Genomic DNA, 23,614 nt, shown 5'->3' on the forward strand with positions numbered 1-23,614 from the left:
AAAATCAAGTCTACTAAGTACTAAAGCATGTACTAATTTATGCAAAGATGGCTGATCCAGATTAGCAGAAACTGACCTAATAAAACGTAAGGCAGTAAAATAGTTTTTGACCACTGTAGAAATATGAGAATGAAATTATAATTTTGTGTTAAAAGTAACACCTAAGACAGGTTCAGCTGCTGCATCTTGTTCTAATAATTGGGTGGAGGACACATTTGGAATAGGAAGAACAACTGTAATCCAGGTTACTTGGGACTTACTACTACTTACTACTACTAAACATTTCTAAAGCGCTGCTAGGGTTACGCAGCGCTGTACAATTAGTTTCATTCCCGTTTCCTCTAACCACGAAGCTATAACATGAAGTGATATGTTAAAAGCAGACATCTAAACAGTCATGGTCTACACATGTTATAAGCCGAATATCATCTCAGTGATCCTTAATTCTTGGATATGAAGCAGAAGTATACTGAGATAAATTAAACAATAGTGGTGATAACACTAAGCCCTGTGGAACACTTCATTGCAGCAATTGCTTCCAAAAACACATTGAATTATGTAGTACATAAAAGGAACAATTGTTAAGAAGTGATTCATACCAAGAATAAATTGTTCCTTGAAGACCAGTGTTCTTCAGTTGTGCTAATAGCATCTGATGGTTCAGTAAATTGAAAGTCGCTGAAGTCCAATGACATTATCAGCACAAATTTCCCTCTGTCTAGTTATTCAAAAATATCACTAAGCATAGCTACACACTGTTTCAGTACTGTGATGTTCTCTGAATCCAGCTTCATGGATGTAATAAGTTTCCCTTATCAACAGTCTTTTAGTTGTAAAGAAAACAAGCTCTTTCAACAAGCTTAAAAATGTGTGTTAAATTAGAAACCTATCTATAATGTTATGGCAGAACTGGATCTAGAGAATACTTTTTAAGCAAAGGCTTTACCATTGCTGCCTTTCTCTGCTCTGGAAAACGTCTTGAGCTAAGGCTGCTGTTACTGTAACCTAGAAATGTGGATTGTATAGGATATAAATATTTTAATATGTTTTCAATAAAATAGCTAAGAGAGATGCAGAAGATGAAGTGAATTAATAAGAAATTTGGGTGGAACAATATCTAAAACTGAAGTCATTAGATTAACCTGTTTTAACAATTTATCAAAAGCTGTACTGGACAACAGATTATAAAAGTATGCCATCTAGATTGTAGTGCCTAATTTGGTGAAAGCTTTTCTCCTGATTAGCAGACAAAACTACTAAATCAGGGGCAACTATAAATGATTCTTGTATTTTGCCAGTCTTCCCAGAGAAATAACAGTCTTCCCAGAGAAATAATTTACTGATTGATCTATTGACACATGGAAACCCATTCCATCTATTTGACCTGATAATTCTCTAGTAATTTGAAAAAGTGTCTAATCTGAACAATTACTTGTCTGTATTTAATAATTTCATTTAGCTAATCATCATTTCTTTAAATAATGCCTGATCCTTTCATTTGCTTCATCTGATATAATAGCCCAGCATTACCTCTCAGCTCTTCTAACCTGCCTCTCTAACAGGAAAGAAAAGGAGATTGGACTTGATATATCACCTTTTTCTAGTTACAATCAAAGTGGTTTATGTGTTATTTACAGGTAATTTTTGTGTACTTGGGGCAGTGGAAGATTAAGTAAGTTACCCAGAGTCACAAGGAGCAGCAGTGGGAATCAAAACCATTTCCCCTGGGTCTCAGGCCACTGCACTAACCATTAGACCGTTCACTTGTCTTCTAGATTGTAAGCTCTTTGAGCAGGGACTGTCCCTCTATGTTAAATTGTACAGCGCTGCATAACCCTAGTAGCGCTTTAGAAATGTTAAGTAGTAGTGGTAGTAGTAATTAGACCGTTCCTCCACTAAAGTGATAATCTGGCACGATACAAAGACCCTTTAAGTTCCTATTTCTTCTGTAGTTTAACTAATGGAGCATGGTGGCCGAACGCCTGATATAAGATCTTATTCCACTGAGAGACCATAGAAATAATATCTAAAGGTAAAGAACAGTCTCAGGCTCTGTCTTTGGAATATATCAATACTATGTAGGAGTAACGGATAGACGTGAATCAATTGTTTACTCTTTCCAAAGATACTACTACTACTACTTATCACTTCTTGGACTAGGGGGCATGCAATGAAGCTACAAAGTAGTATATGTAAAACAAATTGGAGAAAGTATTTCTTCACTCAATGTGTAATTAAACTTTGGGATTTGTTGCTAGAGAATATAGTAAAAGCAGTTTGCTTATCAGGGTTTTAAAAAGGTTTGGATATCTTCTTGAAAGAAAAGTCCATAAGCCATTATTAAAATGGACTTGGGGAAAATCCACTTCTTATTTCCATGATAAGCAGCATAAAATGTATTGCACTGTTTTGGGATCTTGCCAGATACTTGTAATCTGGATTGGCTACTGTTGGAAACAGGATGCTGGGCTTGGTAGACCTTTGGTCTGTCCCAGTATGGCAAGTCTTATGTAGTTATGTAAAAACCAAAGTATACGTCTGTCCATAGTAATGATTTTTTTCCTACTACAGAGAGCAGAGATGAAATATCAGATGTAGACAAAATCAAATCTAGAAGATGGCCCTTAATATGTGTAGGACCTACCAAAAGTTGATGTAATGCCAGTCCTTGTAGGGGAAAAAAAGAATAAAATTCCTGTGTTGAATAAAAGCTGGTGAATCCAAATATATGTTAAAAATCGCTTACTATATATAAATTTAACTCCCTGAGAAAAGGTGACTAAAGTATCAGATCCGAAATGTTCTGAATGGCTCCATAAGCAATCTGTAAAAGCTATTTAATTTCTGTGACATTTAAAGAAACGTTTCACATGAAAGGATGGGATAAATGTTGCTCTACCAGAATTCATTAAAACCCCATTTTTTGTTTCTGGAAACTTTAGTCACCTTTTCCCAGAGATGGTCACAAATGTGAGCATTAAGCAACATGTTCCAAAGTATGCTGTAATAGGGCCTATTTAACTGAGATATATATATATATATATATATATATATATATTGGAAAAACCATTTTAAGTGGACGTGAAACCTCACAAAAATAATGCTAAACTGCTCTATCTACGACTTTCTCTATGCCTGAAAAAACAGGTGTAACCTGGAGGATAAATCTCAGTTAAATAGGCCTGTTCCCCTTCCCTCAACCAGGTCTCAGCAATCACCAAAAGTGACAGTTGTTCTTTCTCAGATAAGTCCTGTTTTAAAGTAACATAACATAGTAAATTACGGCAGATAATCCAGTCTGTAGTGTTGGTTCGTAAAGATTTTTTAAATTTTTAGTTCAAAAAGTTTTATTAATTTTCAAGGAAATGTGAAGAAGAGTAAAATTTTATATTGTTGCAGTATCAAATAGAAACAGCAACAACAACAACAAAGCACATGAGCGTCCGCAAGAAAACAATGTGGCATTGCTAAGTATGCATAAAAAAATTAAAATATAGAATATTTTAACAGATTAGCAGTAATTGAGTACCTTAATACATAAGATAAAATAACAGGAAAAAAAGAAAAAGAAGGTAAGCCTCCTTAATATATAAAGATCTAACAATCAATAATCCTAGCTTAAGTTGGCCAGAAGAGTCATTCTTAAAGCTACCAAAATTCTGTAACTAATTACAGATTTTTATATCATAATTCACTTCAGATGCAATATTGCAAAACACAGTTTCATGGGATCTCTAATCGAGATGGCCGTTTAGGGTGATGTTGTCCATAAAGCACTTATCATGTTTTCAAAATACTCAGAATACCAAGGAAATAATACCAAAAAACACTAATACACTAGTTGACCACATGTTCCAAAAGATTTAAGAGAATCACTAACCTGGAAGATTAATTGAAACAGCCAAGGTTCACAATCCTTTACCCTCTTTTGCACTCCTGTGCACATGCTGCAACTAGTAGCAATTTATTGCTAGCTTGTGACGGCACCTCCAGGAAGATTAGGGGTGAGTCTTCAGGATAATACTTGTACAACAGTACAGGTACTGCAAACAGAGAAAACACTCTAGGAGGATTAGGTGTAGATCATGACAGACCGAGAAAACACTGTAGAGATACATAACATAGTAACATAGTAAATGACAGCAGATAAAGACCTTATGGTCCATCCAGTCTGCCCAACAAGATAAACTAATTTTACTTGGTATATGATACTTTATACCCAAGTTTGATTTCTCCTTGTCATTTTCAGGTCACAGACTGTAGAAGTCTGCCCAGCACTTTTTTTGTACTAAAAGTTCTGAAGATTCTGGAATCCTAAAGAGTTACAAGATTCTGGAATCCCAATTAGTAGCAACATTCCATGTAGAACCCCAAAGAGTAACATAGTAATAAAATACAAAATTAAAAGCAGGCTAAAAATCTACATCAAATGGATAGTTGAACCTGGGTAACTTTGGGAAAATTGCACTCTTCTCACTGGCTTCATTTATGCATATAGGTTTCACAACAGGTGTACTTGTAGGTACAGAGAAAAGGCTTAGGTCAAAGATAACACTGAGCATACCTTTATGAGTACTTAGCTTCTTTCTGCTGGTAGTCACTTGGCCTTTTCTTTTAGGCTTACCCCTAATGAAAGAAATAATCAGGATCAGTTCAATGTTAAGAGAAGACACTCAGACTGTGGGTGAGAGAGCCTTCTAATGAGTTCTAGACTTCATATATCTGTAAACCTCATTTTTATTAGCCTACTTTTCGAAACAAAAAAGGTTTATGAGATTACTGTTTGTGTCATTTACTATGTTACTATGTATGTATGTTCACCCAGTAATAATTTAGTCCAGCGTCAGATAGAGTAGTAATTAAAAATAAAAAGTGGAACACTGAAGCTAACAAGAAAGGACTTAAAAAAGATCTGACTCCTTTCCCATTATAAACCATAAACTTTTACTGCTTTGTTACTTGATCACTCATACATTTCTCTTCCTTTGTTCTCCCTCCATCCCTATTTTTCTCCTTTAAGCTGTCATTTGAATACATTTATGTTTCACTTATATATTCTAATTTTGTCATATTTTGTTCATACAGTCCTCACCTGAGCAAGGAGGTTTTGACTTCCAAAGCTAGTCAAAAGATGTATTCCATATCATCAAGCTGATCAATCCATAGACTGGTGGGTTGTGTCCATCTACCAGCAGGTGGAGATAGAGAGCAAACTTTTGCCTCCCTATATGTGGTCATGTGCTGCCGGAAACTCCTCAGTATGTTCTCTATCTCAGCAGGTGGTGGTCACACACAGCAGCAGCTCTGGCTAGGCCTCCAAGCCTAATTTTTAGGTTTTGTTGAGTGCCTGGGGTTGAGGGCTCTTTTGAGCAAGTGCAAACCTGGTGGTGCCAGGTCCCTCCTTTTCTCCCCCCTCCCGCTGGCTCCGTTAAAAAAAAAAAAAAAAATTTTAAACGTCTTTAAAGGCGTTTATTTCGACGTTTATTTAAGCGTCTATTGCAGCTACTCACTGGGACACCAGGTCGTTACAACTCGGAGCGGACAGCAGGTAATTTTTACCTTTTTATAGCGGGCGGGGGTTCCCCGATTCTTCTCCTCGTGGCACATGGCGTCGGAGGGCGAGGGCGCAAAGGGTCGCTCCCCGGGTCGCTTGAGCGCTTCTAGAGGGGATGCGGGGGTCTTAAAGCCTGATTCGCCCTTGTTGGGTGACAGTTTCGTGACCGATGAATGTCCCGGTCCTTCCTCCGGCGTGGCGGTTTTTCCCGCCATAAACGCCCATCCCCCGCTCCTCGCCTCCGCCATCTTGGCCGGCCACGCGGCTCGGACGGCTTCTTCTTGGGCCGCCCTTGAGGTTGGAGACATTAATGCCATGAACGCCCTTAATTTGGGCGACGGCACAGAAGCGGCTAAAGTTAAGAGCCGTTCTTCCCGCGCGGCTCCTTCGCGGAGTTTCGCGCCGGACGCCATTTTGGATGCGCAGCATGTCTCTCCCCCGCTGTTGCGAGCGCCGGTTGAGAGCGCGCCTAGGGCTGTTGCCCAGGCTGCGGGAGTGCACAGTCTGGGGGGTTTCTCCCCCGAGTTTGTTTTGCTGCTGCATCAGGCCTTCCTCATGCACAACGCTGCCCCCGCTCCCTCGTCTGGTAAAGAGGTTGAGGTTCCCAGAGGTAAACGCCCTCGGGTTGATTCCCAGGCCTTGGAGGAATTAGTCTCCTCCGATGTAGATGAGGGCAGCGTGTCTGAGGTCTCCCAACGGTCCTTTGCGGATTCCTTGGAGGAGACGGATCCCCGCTCGGATGGAGCGGATGACCCCTCTGCAGCGCGGCTTTTTCGCCCAGAGGATTTGCCCAACCTGTTGTTACAGGCCCTGGACACTTTGAAGATATCCTCTCCGGAGGACGTCTCTCCCTCAGCCCCTGTTGGCTCTGCCATTATGCTGGGGACGAAGCGCCCGCCTAGAACCTTCCACGTGCATGATGCCATGCACACCTTAATTTCGGCTCAATGGGATGTCCCAGAAGCGAGCCTTAAAGTGGCTAGGGCTATGTCCCGCCTCTATCCTTTGGCTGTGAGTGAACGTGAGGCCTATCTGTGGCCTACCGTGGATTCTTTAATCACTGCGGTGACTAAGAAAACGGCATTGCCGGTGGAAGGTGGCACGGCCCTAAAGGACGCCCAAGACAGGAGATTGGAGGCGGCCTTAAGGTCGTCCTTTGAGGCGGCTGCTTTAAGTTTGCAGGCCTCAGTTTGCGGCTCCTATGTGGCCAGGGCGTGCCTGACTATGGTGCAGCGGGCTTCCCCCTCGGATCATTCCTTGAGGGCTGATTGGCCAGCCCTGGAATCGGGCTTAGCCTATTTGGCAGACTTGCTGTATGATGTCTTGAGAGCCTCAGCTAAAGGCATGGCTCAGACAGTCTCTGCGCGGCGGTGGCTTTGGCTGAAACATTGGTCTGCGGACCACGCCTCTAAATCCCGCCTGGCTAGATTGCCTTTTAAAGGCAAGCTGCTATTTGGGGTCGAGCTGGACAGAATCGTGACCGATCTCGGCACGTCTAAGGGCAAGAAGTTACCAGAGGTCAGGGCTCGGGCTAGTGCTCGTCCCGGTACCTCCAGAGGACGTTTTCAGGAAGCCCGTCGGTACCGCCCGGGCAGGTCGGGTTCTTCTGCCCCCTCTTCCTTTAAGAGGAATTTCTCCCCCAAGCAGCATTCCTTTCGCAGAGACCGCCGTCCCGGAGGTGCTCCCTCCGGTCCTCCCCCAGGGTCTCGTACCCAATGACGGGGTCTTGGTCCACGCCCCAGTGCAGATTGGAGGACGGCTGTCCTCGTTTCTGGGCGAGTGGACCACAATAACTTCAGACGCTTGGGTGCTGGAAGTCATCAGAGACGGCTACAAGCTAGAGTTCTGCCGACCCTTAAGAGACGGGTTTGTACTCTCTCCCTGCAAGTCTCCGGTCAAAGCTGTGGCAGTGCAGCAGACTTTGGACAATCTGATCCGCCTGGGTGCGGTCGTTCCGGTGCCAGTAAGTCAGCTTGGCAAGGGGCGTTACTCCATTTACTTTGTGGTACCAAAGAAAGGAGGTTCTGTCCGGCCTATCCTCGACCTCAAAGGGGTCAATCGGGCCTTGAAAGTGCGGCACTTTTGCATGGAGACTCTCCGCTCTGTTATAGCGGCAGTGAAGGCAGGGGAGTACCTGGCATCCTTGGACATCAAGGAAGCGTACCTGCATATTCCCATCTGGCCTCCTCATCAACGCTTTCTGCGTTTTGCAGTCCTGGGCCGACACTTCCAGTTCAGAGCCCTCCCGTTCGGGTTGGCTACTGCTCCGCGGACCTTTTCCAAAGTAATGGTGGTCAAAGCGGCCTTCCTGCGAAAGGAAGGAGTACAAGTCCATCCTTATCTGGACGACTGGTTGATCCGAGCCCCCTCTTATGCAGAGTGCGGCAAAGCTGTGGACCGGGTAGTTGCTCTTTTGAGCTCCCTGGGATGGATCATCAACTGGGAGAAGAGCCAGCTGCGCCCGACTCAGTCCCTGGAGTATCTGGGAGTTCGATTCGACACCCAAGTGGGCAGAGTGTTCCTGCCAGACAATCGGATTGTCAAACTTCAGGCTCAGGTGGACCAGTTCCTAGTAGCCTCTCCTCTTCGGGCTTGGGACTATGTGCAGCTGTTGGGCTCTATGACGGCCACGATGGAAGTAGTGCCCTGGGCCAGGGCTCATATGAGACCACTACAACACTCCCTGCTGCAGCGCTGGACTCCGATGTCGGAGGATTATGCTGTGCGCCTTCCCTTGGATCCAGCAGTGCGCAAGGCGCTGAGCTGGTGGATGCAGACAGACAAGTTGTCTGCGGGAATGCCTCTGGTGACCCCAGAGTGGATTGTCGTCACGACGGACGCCTCGTTGTCGGGCTGGGGAGCCCACTGCTTGGGAAGGACAGCGCAGGGGCTCTGGTCTCCTGCAGAAGCAAAGTGGTCTATCAACCTCCTGGAACTCAGAGCCATTCGGTTGGCGCTTTTGGAGTTCATCCCGGTACTGGTGTTGAAGCCTGTACGGGCCCTGTCGGACAATGCCACGGCTGTGGCCTATGTCAACCGCCATGGAGGTACCAAGAGCGCCCCTCTAGCCAAGGAGGCTATGAATCTTTGCCAGTGGGCGGAAGCGAACCTGGAGCAGCTTTCAGCGGCCCACATTGCCGGAGTCATGAATGTCAAGGCGGACTTTCTCAGTCGCCATACCTTGGAGCCCGGAGAGTGGCAGCTATCTGCTCAGGCGTTCTTGGACATCACGAAGCGCTGGGGCCAGCCGAGCCTAGATCTGATGGCGTCATCGGCCAATTGCCAAGTGCCGCGCTTTTTCAGCAGAGGACGGGACCCTCGATCCCTGGGAGTAGATGCTCTCCTCCAACAGTGGCCGACACAAGAGCTCCTCTATGTGTTCCCGCCCTGGCCCATGTTGGGCAGGGTGCTAGACCGGGTGGCAAGGCATCCCGGCAGAGTAATCCTGGTGGGTCCGGATTGGCCCAGGCGTCCCTGGTATGCGGACTTGATCAGGCTCTCAGTCGACGATCCTCTGCGGCTGACAGTGGAGCAGGGCCTGTTACATCAGGGTCCCGTGGTGATGGAGGATCCCTCCCCCTTTGGTCTTACGGCCTGGCTATTGAGCGGCAGCGTCTGAGGAAGAAGGGCTTCTCAGACAAGGTTATCGCCACTATGCTAAGAGCGAGGAAGCGCTCTACTTCTACTGCTTACGCCAGGGTTTGGCGTATCTTTGCAGCGTGGTGTGAAGCAGGCTCTCTTTCTCCCTTCACGGCTCCAATTTCTTCAGTGTTGGCGTTCCTGCAAGAAGGTCTGGAGAAAGGCCTGTCGCTCAGTTCCCTTAAAGTCCAGGTAGCGGCTCTGGCTTGCTTCAGGGGCCGCCTGAAGGGTGCTTCCCTGGCTTCGCAGCCAGATGTGGTGCGCTTTCTCAAGGGAGTTAATCACCTGCGCCCTCCTCTGCACTCAGTGGTGCCTGCGTGGAATCTCAACCTGGTGCTAAGAGCATTGCAGAAGCCGCCGTTTGAACCCTTGTCGAGGGCATCTCTGAAAGACCTGACGTTGAAAGCAGTCTTTTTGGTGGCTATCACTTCAGCCAGAAGAGTTTCCGAGCTCCAGGCGCTCTCATGTCGAGAGCCTTTTCTGCAGTTCACTGAGGCAGGAGTGACTATTCGCACAGTGCCTTCCTTTCTGCCTAAGATTGTTTCTCGCTTCCATGTGAATCAGCAGCTCTGTCTCCCTTCCTTTCGTAGGGAGGACTACCCAGAGGAGTACTCTGCTCTTAAATATCTGGATGTGAGACGAGTCATCATCAGATACTTGGAAGTGACCAATGATTTCCGGAAGTCGGATCATCTGTTTGTTCTGTTTGCAGGTCCTCGTAAGGGTCTGCAGGCTGCTAAGCCTACAGTGGCAAGATGGGTCAAGGAAGCCATTGCAGCGGCTTATGTGGCCGCGGGGAAGGTGCCGCCTATCCAGCTGAAGGCTCACTCCACAAGAGCTCAGGCGGCCTCGATGGCAGAGGCCGGTTCCGTCTCCTTGGAAGAGATATGCAAGGCGGCAACTTGGGCTTCGGCCCATACATTCTCCAAGCATTACCGCTTGACTGTGGCTGCTCGGGCGGAGGCCCGGTTTGGAGCTTCAGTGTTGCGGTCAGGGATTTCTAGGTCCCGCCCTGGGTGAGTACTGCTTCGGTACATCCCACCAGTCTATGGATTGATCAGCTTGATGATATGGAAGGTAAAATTATGTATAATCATACCTGATAATTTTCTTTCCATTAATCATAGCTGATCAATCCATAGCCCCTCCCAGATATCTGTACTGTTTTTATTCTGGTTGCATTTCAGGTTCAAGTTTAGTCTTCAGTTACTTCAGAAAGACTTCGTGTTCAAGTTTTTTCACTTGGATTCTTCAAGAGTTAAGACGAGTTTGTGTTACAGTGAGCTGCTGCATTCCTCTCCCCTCCGTTTACGGGGCTGGATTGAGACTTAAATTCTGCCGGCACTCCCTCCCGCTTCGTGCGGCTGTAGGGCAGCTTTGTACCCCTCCCGCTTCGGCGGTGTTAGGGTCAGTCAGCTCCTCCCGCGGTTTGCGGTTGCAGGATAAGCCAGATCCCCCCGCATCGGTGGGTGTGGTGTCCCTCCCCCGCTCCGCGGGGATGAGCTGGACGGATTCCCCTCCCCCACTTGTGTGGGGATGAGCAGGGTTAATTCCCCTCCCCCGTTTCGGCGGTGGTGAGCTGGGCAGAGTGTCCCTTCGTGGGTGTAATTCTCTAAGTGCTGAGTCCTGCGGATGGAGCTTTGATATCGACATACTGAGGAGTTTCCGGCAGCACATGACCACATATAGGGAGGCAAAAGTTTGCTCTCTATCTCCACCTGCTGGTAGATGGACACAACCCACCAGTCTATGGATTGATCAGCTATGATTAATGGAAAGAAAATTATCAGGTATGATTATACATAATTTTACCTTAAGCTAGAGTAGACCAATAAAGTATTACCTTATTTGTTGTTTTTATTTATTTAACCTATCCATACCAGAGTTCAGGACATGCCAGGTAGAACTTGATGACTATGATAGGGGTGGTGGTTTATTATTATTATTTTTGGTTTCTGTTATGATCATGGATATATGCACCCGTTCTGGAAAAGAGACTAAATGAAACCTCTTGTTTTAATTCATCTGTAGATTAATGAAGCTTAAAAACAGTTTTCTAAAAGAGTACAAAATTATTGTCAATAAATCAGAATGGTTTGAGTTTTTCTGGAAGCAGAAACCAGTGGTAGTACAATAAAATGTGACTGCTGCAATAACAGATGAAAAGGTGCGTTCAGAAAAAATGCTGTTGGTATGTTCCATTAATAAAAATGAAATATATGGAATACAGATGCTTTGAACCAGCACTGCAAAATTTAAAATATAAGAATACACAGATATTGCAAAAAAAAAAAAAGAAAAAAAAAGTGCACACCTTTACACTTGCTATAAGTGACACCAAGTCCTCAAACAGCTTTTTTGGGTCCTGGTGCATAGATTGCTGGTGCCAAGGTTAGCTTGAGAATTCGTGGTTGGTCAGTTTTCTTCTTTATACTGATTTTTCTGCTTTCTTGCATGCACTTTCCTTCTTTTTATCCTTATTTGCCCTCTTGTTTGCTTTTTGCCCCTTCTCTATCTGCATCTTATTTGCTTTTTTATCTGTGTCTATTCTGTTTGTCTTCTCATCTAACTTGAATGGTTGGGGATGGCTGAAAAAAAGAAGCCAAGGCAATTAAAAGTCTTCAGGTGAATAAAACATTAAATATCTCTAGAGAAATAGGGAAAAAAGGGTAACGTAGAAAACCGTGTATACCAATGTCTGTAGTATGGGAAATAAGATTCTGGATCTGGAGGCCGTGATGGAAGATGCTGACTTGGATTTAGTGGCTGTCATGGAGACATGGTTCACAGAGAACCATAGGAGCCAGTTTTTCAAAATGATTGCGGGTGCAATGGAGATTCTCTCCTTGGACACTGCTAAAGAGGTTGCTTAATATTGGGTGCTCAAGCACTTTCAGAGCTGGCTTCTATGCAGAGAATCACAACTGAGATTTAATTATACCAGGCTATAATCTGTTCAGGAAGGAAAGAGTAGGAAAAAAGGAAGGAGGAGTGACATATGTTAAAGATAGGTGACTTCAATATCCAAATGTTAATTGGGACATCCTAAATTCTTTGTAGGGAAAATCGTTCTAGCAATTGGTTATTGAACCCACATGGGATGGGGGCCATACCAGACCTGATGCTTACAAATTGGGAGAATGTTGCTAATGTTATAGTGGGAGATCACCGAATGTTAAGGCACGTGGAGAGGGTTTATTCAAAAGTAAAGGTTCTAGACTTCACTTAAAACTAACTTTGACGAGATGGGGAATACCTTAAGGAGGAGTTTGGTGGATGAGGAACAGCTGGGGGAAGTAGAAAAAAGGGGTAGCAATTTTTTTTGTTTTTAGATATGTAAATGATATAACTCATTTAATCAAACTAGGTGTCACACTGATGGAATCCTGGGCGTCCAATTTCAAATTAAAGTTCAACACAGACAAACCTTCCATCCAAAAAAAGAGAGAGGATTCATCCTCCCCTTCGTTGACACCAAGAGTCCAGATGCGTAGTGTCAAGTGGAGTCCAGAAAGCATCCACATACCCTGTTGGAGCCTGGTGTCAAAATATCAGTGTAGTACATTCTCCAGTGCTGCCAACATGACCGTGTATTAAATAGTGCTCATCCTGTTTGATGATGATGGAATTGCAATAGCCTCCAAGGGACCTGAGAAGAAGCTACTGATACTCTACAAGTAACTCAAGAGGTTGTGGCCACTCCTACTTGTCTCCTGGCACCTTTGGCATTGGCATTTTTTGAGGAGGAGCTCAATAAGAAAATCTGCACAGTATGACTGCTTGACTTCAATATTGTTAATGTTGATGCAAAGGCTGTTTCAGCAACTACTAGAAACTCGTGTGCTGCCTGAAGGAAATTCATTGATGCCCAGTCATCAAATGGTCACAGATTCAATACTCGCCACACCAATATTGATATCAGAGGAGGAAACTTCACTAAGGCATTGAAAATCATCACTGTCTAAATGTCCTCATTTCAGATATACAGAGGTCTTATCAGGCACAGACCCAGACTACTACTCTGACATTTTTCTAGACTAGAGATCCAAAGTGCCTCACATTTGACAGGATTCAGAAACAATCCATGGTTATCCAATCAGATCTTGATCTTATCTATTTTTCCTCCAAATTTATCTGAAAAATTGCTATCCCAGGAATCATGAGCTACAATCAGCTGATTATCATCTGCATAGAAATGGGCATGTAACCCTAGATCCTGTATTAATAATTTAATATGTTTTTTTAAATACTAAATAGTGTAGGGGCTAGAACCCGGAGCCTTGGGGAACCCCATAGGTAAAGAAGATGGCTGTTAAAAATTGGTCATTAACAGAAACCTGAAATGTCCTACTTGAAAAGTATAAATGAATGAGTCATGACTGCTTTTAGCTGCCGGGATGCTTGGTGAAACTGCATGTAGGTCTTAATGGAGACCTTTAATTTTGCTTGCAAAGTATATGGCAAAACTATTGTTACTGTTGTTGCAGTAAGCTATTTACTCTTTTGAACAGCAGTTTGGTTGAATTTGCGCCTGTTCAATGCATTCCAAGAAATATTGTTTTTTGCTACTACTAAGACGGTGGTAAATTTTCACGTTTCCTACAGTTGTGTCTGATCTAGTCTAGACAAGATATATGCCATATCTTTTCCAATATATACCCTTGCCGCTTATGAACCATTGATGTATAGAGAGCTCGGGGGGAGGGGGGGAGCATTTGTACATGTAGCATAGGATCTTCTTTTCCAGGGTCACGTTTTCTGAGGCCATTGTTAAATGCATTCCAGATGATGACCTGCTCTGACAATGTAATCACCTTTTCATCTGCTGCAACAGAGATAGGATAGGGTCTCTAGGAAACTCTATGTTCAGTTTTCTCATATTTCTGACTTCTTTCTAAACTCTGGTAGGGGCCATCTATTTTAGGGTGTCATTTAGAGACGTTTTAATTAGAAAATGATCCGCATGTGACGGGTGTTATCTTGACACCACTAGCTTCGTGTTCATGGTTGAGTATTCCTTTGTTAAATGCAAAGTTTAGCATGTCCCATTTCATGGGTTACAGGTTTGATCATCTGTGTGAATCATAGTACTGCCATTGTGTTGAGGAAAACGGTGGTTTTGTGATGGTGGTGTTTCAGAATGTAGTTAGTCTCAGTTGAGCACTAACCTAGGGAAGCTCAGGGTTACTAGATCCAGGAATTCTTGCATAGATGACATTCTATTGCAAGGTGCTCAGTAGATAATGAACAGCCAAATATGCTGTTTGTCACCCTCCTGGATTAAGAGGCATTTTGACTCAGACAGGTGGAAGATATCAACTCTGCATAATTTGTCTTTTGGATTAGAACTGTTGCATGTCCAACCTACTTCCCTGGTCTTGGTTGATGCTGGGTTATTGGTCATAGTTCAGTCACCTGGACTCCCCCAGATTCATCTAGTCAGGTTATTCCCAAGATGTCTAGGTGGTGGTCACTGTTCATGACATGAATTACAGAAACATTTTTTATTGGTCAGCCTGTCATTCCTGAGCTTGTTTTCAGATGGTAGTCGTGCGTGTGCCCTGAGATGATGCATATCTAAATCACTCATCTGCTCTCTAATGGGCAATCTTCACTGTCTATTAATTTAAACCATGAAATAGGCACTATTTTAGTAAATTTTATATCATTTAGATTTTCTTATCAGTTATCAAATGTGGTAATTGACTAATGTGGCTAATTTTAAAATCTACAAAATGAAAAAATTAAGCCCTTTAGTGTAGTGTCCAATGTTCCCATAATAAGCCATATGGGAAGAGATTGATGGGAACATTGGACACTAAAGGGTTACGGTAAAAGATTATTCTCTTAATTTACCTGCAATTCTTGGTGGTGATAGTGTGATTGGGTTGAGGTAAATTGGAGGCTTTTGAAAGCACATAGCTAGAGACATTTCTATTTGTATTGAGAAGAGGCTATAGGTTGGGGGAAGAAAAGTACATATATGAATTACATTTTCAAAGCGTTGCTTATACTTTACAGCAAAACATTGACTGCAGAAAATATAGGTGCAAGTAACTTTGTACCTGTAGCAAAGTTGAAATGGAAAGTACACACACACTTCTCTTTGAAAATGTATGTAAAGCATGCTCATATAAAATAAGGTGTTTTTCCAGATGTGGGTAGCTTTAGAATTGTCCCCTCTGTATGCCAGCCTTTATATATGGGACTACTACTACTACTTATCATTTCTATAGCGCTACAAGGCATATGCAGCGCTGTACACCATACACAAAAGACAGTCCCTGCTCAAAGAGCTTCCAATCCTTGTTAGGATCGATTCATTTAACAAGCTCAATGCCAACAGTTGGTTTTTCCCTCTTTTAGAGTTTTGGAACGTACGTTCAAGTGCATAGCCTATATTCATTTATGCATGCAGTTAATACCTAATAGGGTATCAAGTTATTTAGTAGATATCCGTCTACCTTAGGATAATTTAAGGCATAGATGAAAAAAGTCATGACTTAGAACTAATAATTAGAATAGATTTTAACTTAGGATGATATGAGAAAACTCTTAGAAATCTGTAGACTAAAAACATTCAAAAAAGCTGGCAGTTGTTGATAAAGACAGCAGCCATTGTTATGCCTCATGCAGTAGGGGATGTGCTTTCATTATCACGCATTTGGTCTGTATTGGTGCTTAGAAATTTCAAGTGAACAAAGATTGCTTGGGACCACACTTATACCTATAAATTAACAAGTGGAGGAGTGGCCTAGTGGTTAGGGTGGTGGACTTTGGTCCTGGGGAACTGAGGAACTGAGTTTGATTCCCACTTCAGGCACAGGCAGCTCCTTGTGACTCTGGGCAAGTCACTTAACCCCCCTCCATTGCCCCATGTAAGCCACATTGAGCCTGCCATGAGTGGGAAAGTGCGGGGTACAAATGTAACAAAAATAATAAAAAAAACAATTTCCAAATGCAAAAAAAGGTTAGTGCATGCATATGATGCACTTAAATCACAAATATATGGAAGAACCATGAATATACAAAAATCACCAAAACATTGTTTAAAACAAGCACTAAATGACCTTTTTTTGATGGGGGAGGGGGCATAGGCATACCTATTATGTAGTTAGATGACCTACAGGTATTGGGCATTTTCTGACCATTTTGTAAGTATTTGTGGTGCTTCTGTAGTTACAGTATTATTAAAGCCACTTACAAAAATGAAAGTGGAAACAATACTGAAATGCTGATAATAGATGTGCAAATCACTCTTTTCTTTATTCTTTATTTTTTCTTACTTTCTTTCCTAATTGTTGGGCTCTAAGGTAAGTGTGCCTTTTGCCTTGATTGATTTTAAAGCATAAAAATTGTGTAGAGGGAAGGCTTTGGAGGTTTTTTGACCTATGATGATTGACTGTTCTGCACAGTGTTTTTGGTAAAGAATTTAAGCACAGCGGATGTTTGAGGTCTTTTCCTCCATTTTTTAAATTTTTAGTTAGGAAAGAAAGTAAGAAAAAAAAGTATAAAGAAAAGAGTGATTTGCACATCTATTAGCATTTCAGTATTGTACTTATTTTTGACAAGTGGATTGTTGAGGTTATTAGTGGGATTTATTAAAGCCACAACAGTCTCAATAATCTACACAATATATATCACAGTATGTCTTTAAGAGCGTGTAACCCTTAAATTACTTTGTAGTAATAGCATTGGAGGTGTATAGTCATAAGACTTAAATTCAGCTTCGTACAAAAGGATTTATTTTTAAGTATTAAACTTTTTGTTAATGATGAAAGTATAAAGAGTCATGGAGAAGCAGAAAATTTCAAACTCTTGAATCCATTACCAAAGTATTAGTTCATACTAATGGGTTATGTCTATTGACCAGCAGACAGAGATAGAGAACACTATTAATTTGTGCTATGTCTGGTTCTGTATAGTTATCTTTAGCCAGTATTCTTTATCTCCAGCAGACTGATAGTTCCTGTTCAGCTCTGTGACTGATGCGGTGGTGAACTCTATCCTTCCAGTAAGGTTTTGGGAGTTTTGAGGTCGAGTGGCTTCTATAACCAGGGTGCAAATTTGGTGGTTCAGGTCCCTCTCCCCTTGTTCACCCTTCTTCTGCCTTCCTCTTCCTGTTGTCTCCAGCCTTCTTTAAAAAAACTATAAATAAAATACAAAAGGCTAGCGGCGGGGGAGTGTGTAATCTTTGCTACACTTTTAAGGAAAGCTGTTCACTTGTGCCTCGGATCTGGCATTCCTCGAACTGTGAGTACTTCTTCCTCTTTATTATGGCAGTGGAACATGTTAAGTGTTGTTTCTGGTGTGGCAGCCAGAGAACTGCATTGGGACAGTGCAGGATGTGTGCGGGGACTTCGGGGGGGCCCAGAGCTAAATTTGGCTGACCTGGTGGCTGATGTGCTAGTTTCGGTAGGCTTTTACAGGGGCTTGCGATTCCACCACGGCCATTTTGAAAGATGTGGAGGGCTTGTCCCGTGCACTTCCTGCCCGATTCTCAGGCCCTCTCCTCCTCTTTGCAAGGGTCCAATGCCCCCTCCATGGGAAGCAGTACTTCTGTATTACCTTTCTCCCTGGACTTTGTATTACTTTTACACCAGGCAGTTTTGCTTAAAAGGCAACAGCTGGCTGATCAGCCTTGTGCTCCTCTGGAGGGCCAAATGCATAAAAGACGGAGACAATCCTGTTAGGTAGCCTGAGGATTTTACTCCTTTGTGTCTCCACATGAGTCCAAGGGGGACCTTCTCAATTGCTTTTGAGCTTTCTGAGACTGATTGCGAGGCAGATGAGGATGTACCTAGGGCTGTGGGAGATGATCTGTCGGTGGCTAGATGTTTAAGTAGGAATTTTCCTTGCTAATTACTAAGGTCTTGGAGGTTTCCACATTTTGCCTCCTTCAGGTCAGGGAACTCCATGACCCCCTTCCATAATGACTGACACTAGAAAGCCTGCCAAATGTTTTCATATCCATGAGGCCATGCATGAGTTTATTTCAGCTTAATGGGATTCTTCGGAATGTAGCCTTGGTGTGGCCAGGGCTATGGCTAAGTTTTACCCGATCCTTCCTATGGAAATTGAACAGCTAGGTGCACCTGTTTTCCAAAGCCGGGAGGGAGCAAATTGCAGAGTTTTTTTTTTGTGAAGCTGTGGACTGCTACCGGATGCTCACCTCCCTCCCAAAAGGGGGGGAGGAGAGCCGGGCTGTTGGGACTGTTTAAGGTGGCTCCCCCTGGTTCCAAAAACAGCGGGGATTGAGTTGTTTCCTTTTTGCTTTTTACCCCTGCCGTGCGTGTGCCCTGAGAGTAAAACAAGAGAAGACTGTTTTGAAGGGCTACTGTATTTCTTTTGAACTTGCTGTACTGTGAATCCCTGAAAATAATAGCAGCAGCTTCAGAGAGCATTTTCTATCTCACAGATAGGCTGCAGAGAATACCCTACCCCTCTACACACCCACCCCTAGAGTGACATGTCTTATATAACCTCCCTATCAACCCACTCATTACTTTTACCTCACCCATTTCTATTCTTCTATCACCTTCTCCCACTACTCCAACCAGAGTTACACCTAATCACACTGACCACCCTTCAACATCTTCAGTCCTTCTGTGACTGTTCTCTTGTGCTTGACTGCTTAAATATTTTAAATTTAAATGCTTTACTTTTTGTCTATTAGATTGTAAGCTCTTTGAGCAGGGACTGTCTTTCTTCTGTGTTTGTACAGCGCTGCGTACACTTTGTAGCGCTCTAAAAATGTTAAATAGTAGTAGTAGTAGTAGTACCTAAGGTAGATGTACTGTTTATGGCGGTGACCAAAAAGACTACTATCCTGGTTTAAGGTGGTACAGCACTTAAGTAAACATGTGACTACAGAATAGAGGTTGCCTTAAAGTTATTTTTTTCAGATTGCAACTCTGAGCTTGCAGGCAACTATTTGTGCCTCCTATGCTGCTAGGGACTCCTTATCCTTGGAACAGCAGATTGTTACACCCTCCTGATTTTATGTCGTCTCTCGAGATGGGCTTGTTGTATGTGGTGGATGCTCTCTGAGTTGTTTCGGGCCTCAGCTAAACAGATGGCGGTCACTGTTTTAGCTAAGAGGTGGCTTGGTTGAGTCATTGGTCTGCAGGTGGGGCCTCTAAATCACGCTTGGTGAGTCTTCTGTTCAGAGGGAAGTTGGTTTTTGGAGAGGATCTGGAGAAGCTAGTTAAGGATCTAGGGGATTCTAAATCCCAAGGTTTACCCAAAAGGCTCGGGTTAGAAAGGCAAGGTGCGATAGATCTGGTAAGATGGGCCCTAATCCTCATTTTTCTCCAGATCAGTCTTTCTTTCAGGGAGCTAGAAAATCTCACTCCTCTGCCTCATGCTCCTCTCCTTCCTCAGCGCCTGCCCAGTGACTGGCTGCTGGTTCATTCCTTGCCTGACAATGTGGGAGGATGTTTCTCCCTCTTTTACAAGGAGTGGGCAAAATTACCACAGAGCAGTGGGTTCTGGGCATTATAAGAGATGGTTACAGGCTAGAATTGTGCCGCCCTATCATAGATCTCTTCTTGGAATCTCCCCGTGCAAGACACCGTCCAAGTGTCAGGCAGTTCTGTCCACTCTTCAGTCACTGTTGGCACTCAGGTTGGTGCAGTCTGTCCTTCCTCAGGAGTGGGGATCCGAAATGTATTCCATCTACTGTGTGGTCCCAAAGAAAGGTGTGGCATTTCATCCGGTGTTGGACCTCAAATGTGTTAACAGATCGTTCAAGCTGCATCACTTTCGGATGGAGACGCTGAGATCTGTCATAGCCTCGGACTGGCCGGGATAGTAATTTACATCTTTTGACCTCAAGAATGCTTATTTGCATATCCCTATCTGGCCGATTTGCAGTTCTAGGGAGGCATTGTCAATTCCAGGGTATGCCATTCAGGCTGTCCACGGCACCCCAAACCTTTTCCAAGGTCATGGTGGTGGTATCTTCCTTCCTATGAAAGGAAGGGATTCAAGTTCATCCTTATCTGGATGACTAGCTAATTCGAGCCTCTTCCAAACAAGAGAACATTGTGGTAGCCTACAGGGTGGTGTCCCTCCTGATCTCTCTGGGTTGGGTGGTGAACTTCGACAAGAGCCTCCTTACTCAAACTCTGGAATATCTGGGGGACTGGTTCGATATTCTCCATATAAGGATTTTTATTCATCTTGCTCGCCAAGTGAAGCTCCAGGACCAGATCCACCATTTCTCTTCTCTCCCGTCCCACGATTTGGGATTATGTTCAGGTCCTGGATTCGATGCTTACAAGTCTAGAGGTTGTCCCCTGGGCTCGTATTCCCCATGTGGCCCCTTCAGGCATCTCTGCTAAGTCGCTGGTCCCCAGTTTCAGAGGACTACAAGATGTGGATTTCATGCCCTCAAGAAGCTAGGGGAGCATAGACCAGTGGCTGCTTCCTCATAATCTCTAGGCAGGCTTTCCTCTCGATATGGTCACTCGGTGTGTCATCAGATACCAGCCTGTTGGATTGGGGAGTGCATTATGTCCATCACATAGTGCAAGGGCTGTGGTCTTTGAGAGAGGCCTCTTGGCCCATCAACAGACTAGAGCTCAGAGTGATCAGGAATGCTCTTTTGGTGTTTGCTTCTCTCATCTGGGATGTGCCGGTGAGAGTGTGCTTGGACAACCTGAACCTGACAGTAGTTTTCTGTGTCAACAGACAGGGAGAACGAAGAGTGCTCCTGTGGTCAAGGAGGCCTGTTTTCTCTTCCATTGGGCATATGGGAACGTTCCTCTCCTCTTGGCTGCTCACATTGCGCGAGCTCTGAATACAGAGGCTGATTACCTAAACAGAATGTCTCTTGATCCGGGGGAGTGGCAGCTGTCCAGTCAGGTGTTTGATCTTATCACTTCCCACTCTGGATCTGATGGCAACCAGGGACAATGTGCAGACATGCACCTTTTTCAGTTGTGATAGGGAGGCTGAATTTCGGGGAGTAGAAGCTCTAGTTCAGCCTTGGCTGGCTGTGGACCTGTTCAGTGTTTCCACCTTGGCCAATGATAGAACTCTCATATGCATAGCTCTACATCCAGGCCAGGTGATTCTAGTGGCACAGGACTGGCCCAGGCGTCCGTGGTATGTGGATTTAGTGCATCTACAGGTAGCCCCTCCTTTATGCCTTCCCTGCCCATGGGACCTATTACATCAAGGACCAGTTCTCATGGAGTATCCCTCCTCCTGTGATCTTATAGCCTGGCTGTTGAAAGGGCTTAGGTCGGGAAAGAGAGGGTATGTGGAGGATGTCGTAGCCACCACATCTATGGCCTATGGCAGCGTTTGGAGAACCTTTGAGAGTTGGGCAAAGCAGTGAGCTGTTTCCCCCCTGCAGGCTTCATTGCTGGACATTCTGTTCTTTCTTCAGGACAGTTTAAAGCAGGGTTTAGCCCTGAACTCTTGAAATCTCAGTTAGTGGCTTATTACAGGGGCCATGTGCAACGCACTTCATTTGCGGCTCATCCTGACGTGGTACTTTTTAACATTTTTTATAACAATTTAACATATTTCAAGACCATACATCCTGATACAGAACCTCAATCAGATGATTTTTCCTCCCTTTCTTTTGGAGGTCTCTTATGCATTATCTGAAGGCTACCAGTGACTTCCAGTGTTCGGATCATCTCTTTGTCCTGTTATCAGGCCTTAGGAAAGGTCTGCAGGCTTCTGAACCTACGGTAGCATGCTGACTGAAGGACTCTATTTCTGTGTCATATTTGCTTGTGGGAAAGGCTATTCCCTTGAATGTTAATGCCCATTCTATGTACTCTTTTCTACGTTCTTTGCAGAATCTCAGTCTTTCATTGGAAGAAATTTGTTGCTCGGTCACATGGGCTTCTTTTCATACCTCTTCGAAATACTATCATTTGGATTTATGTGCGAAAGCGGAATCTGCCTTTGGCACTAAAGTGCTGTCTGTGGTGGTGTCTTGCTCCTGCCCTACTTAAGGATTGTTTTTCTACATCCCATTTTTATGGACTGATCCTTTGGTGACAAAATGGAAGGGAAAATTAGTTCTTACCTGATAATTTACTTTCCTTTAGTCCCAAAGGATCAGTCCAGGACCCACTCTTTAGTATCTTGCTATGTTTTGTACGTAGTTCTGGGTTGCTTGTTCTTGGGCATAAGTTGGACTTCCTCTTCTGTATGGATTTCTTCAGTTGGTAAAGAAGGCAGGAGTTTTTTTTTCTTCTGATTTCTATTGGCATCCTTCTGCTGCTTGGTTATCAAACAGTGGCTAAAGCTAACTGCATGGAACCAGATAAGCACAAATTAGTGGTGCTCTCTATCACCGCCTGCTGGTTGATGGACATAACCTATTCGTATGGACTGATTCTTTTGGACTAAAGGAAAGAAAATTATCAGGTAAGAGCTAATTTTTCCTTTTCAACTTGATTTGAAAACAGTTGTTCCTTGAAAGTGTTTTCTATCTTTTGCCTTTGTAAACCTTTTAACATCACTCACACTGCATGTTCTGTATGTTGCTGTCTTGTCCAATTCAGAGGTTTATTCTTTCTGCAGCTTTCTCCAGAAGAGGGTTATGTTTCTGCTAAGGACGACTCATTTTTCTACACTGCACAGTCATTTGAGGAAGAAGAGCCAGCTGAGGCAGCCCTTTTCCATGCTGAGCTGGCTCTGGTTAGTGACAGTAATTTACTAAGCATTTCTGTTAAATAACATTTGTTTCTTATTTGTCCTAACACTATAATAAGCAATCCTTATTTCATTTTGTACTTATTTTAAAAAACAGCATCATTTATTTTCCTAAAACAAGCTTTTGTTTTTATATATATGTATGCTGTCAAATGGATCACCTGACTTACCAAATGTCATCTGGTAAAGCTTCCCAAATTCAGTGTTTTAATATTCTAGAGCTATCCATCACTGGATTTTCTGCAACTGATCCCATTTTCTAATTAGACACCCAGGATTGTTCTGTCATTATTTTTCTCTTGACTTTATATGCAGAAAGGTAAAAAGAGCTGTGAACACATTGGATTACAAACGAGCCTTAGGGCCCTGTGTACTAAACCACGCTATAGGTGCGCTAGTGTTTTTAGTGTGCGCTAACAGTAGAGACATCCATAGGAATATTTGAGGGTCTCTAGCGTTTAACTTGCTCTAAAAATGCTAGTGCACCTTAGTAAACAGGGCCTTTTAGTCTTCCAGGGCCTTTAGTCTTCTACTTTGAGCAGCTGAGGTCACAAAGGGTGTGCATTCTTTTCTAACAAATAATCTGCTGATCCACAGGTTTGTAGGAAATTTGTTAGATTTTTAGTCCACCGTGAAACTTAAGTCTTGAAGTCCTTTATTTGTTGGTTGTTCACACAGCCAAATCAATCCTATTGCAGGAGAGAGGGCATGAATTTTATTTTGTCTAGGTGCTGAAAA

General features: G+C 43.6%; 1 protein-coding gene across 2 annotated transcripts in view; it reads left to right on the top strand.

Annotated features, from left to right (window-relative positions):
- MPDZ (multiple PDZ domain crumbs cell polarity complex component) overlaps positions 1 to 23,614 on the top strand; it is a 571,809-nt gene that overhangs the window by 237,819 nt on the left and 310,376 nt on the right. The window contains exon 19 of one of the 2 annotated variants that reach the window (XM_030194291.1): positions 22,745 to 22,861. The exons of the other annotated variant lie outside the window; for it this stretch is intronic. Within the exon in view, the coding sequence (XP_030050151.1) occupies positions 22,745 to 22,861 (117 nt within the window). The remainder of the gene's footprint in view (positions 1 to 22,744; positions 22,862 to 23,614) is intronic. 2 annotated transcript variants of the gene reach the window in all.

Source organism: Microcaecilia unicolor, chromosome 2 (genome assembly GCF_901765095.1).
Source record: "Microcaecilia unicolor chromosome 2, aMicUni1.1, whole genome shotgun sequence".
In the NCBI taxonomy this organism is placed as follows: Eukaryota; Metazoa; Chordata; class Amphibia; order Gymnophiona; family Siphonopidae; genus Microcaecilia; species Microcaecilia unicolor.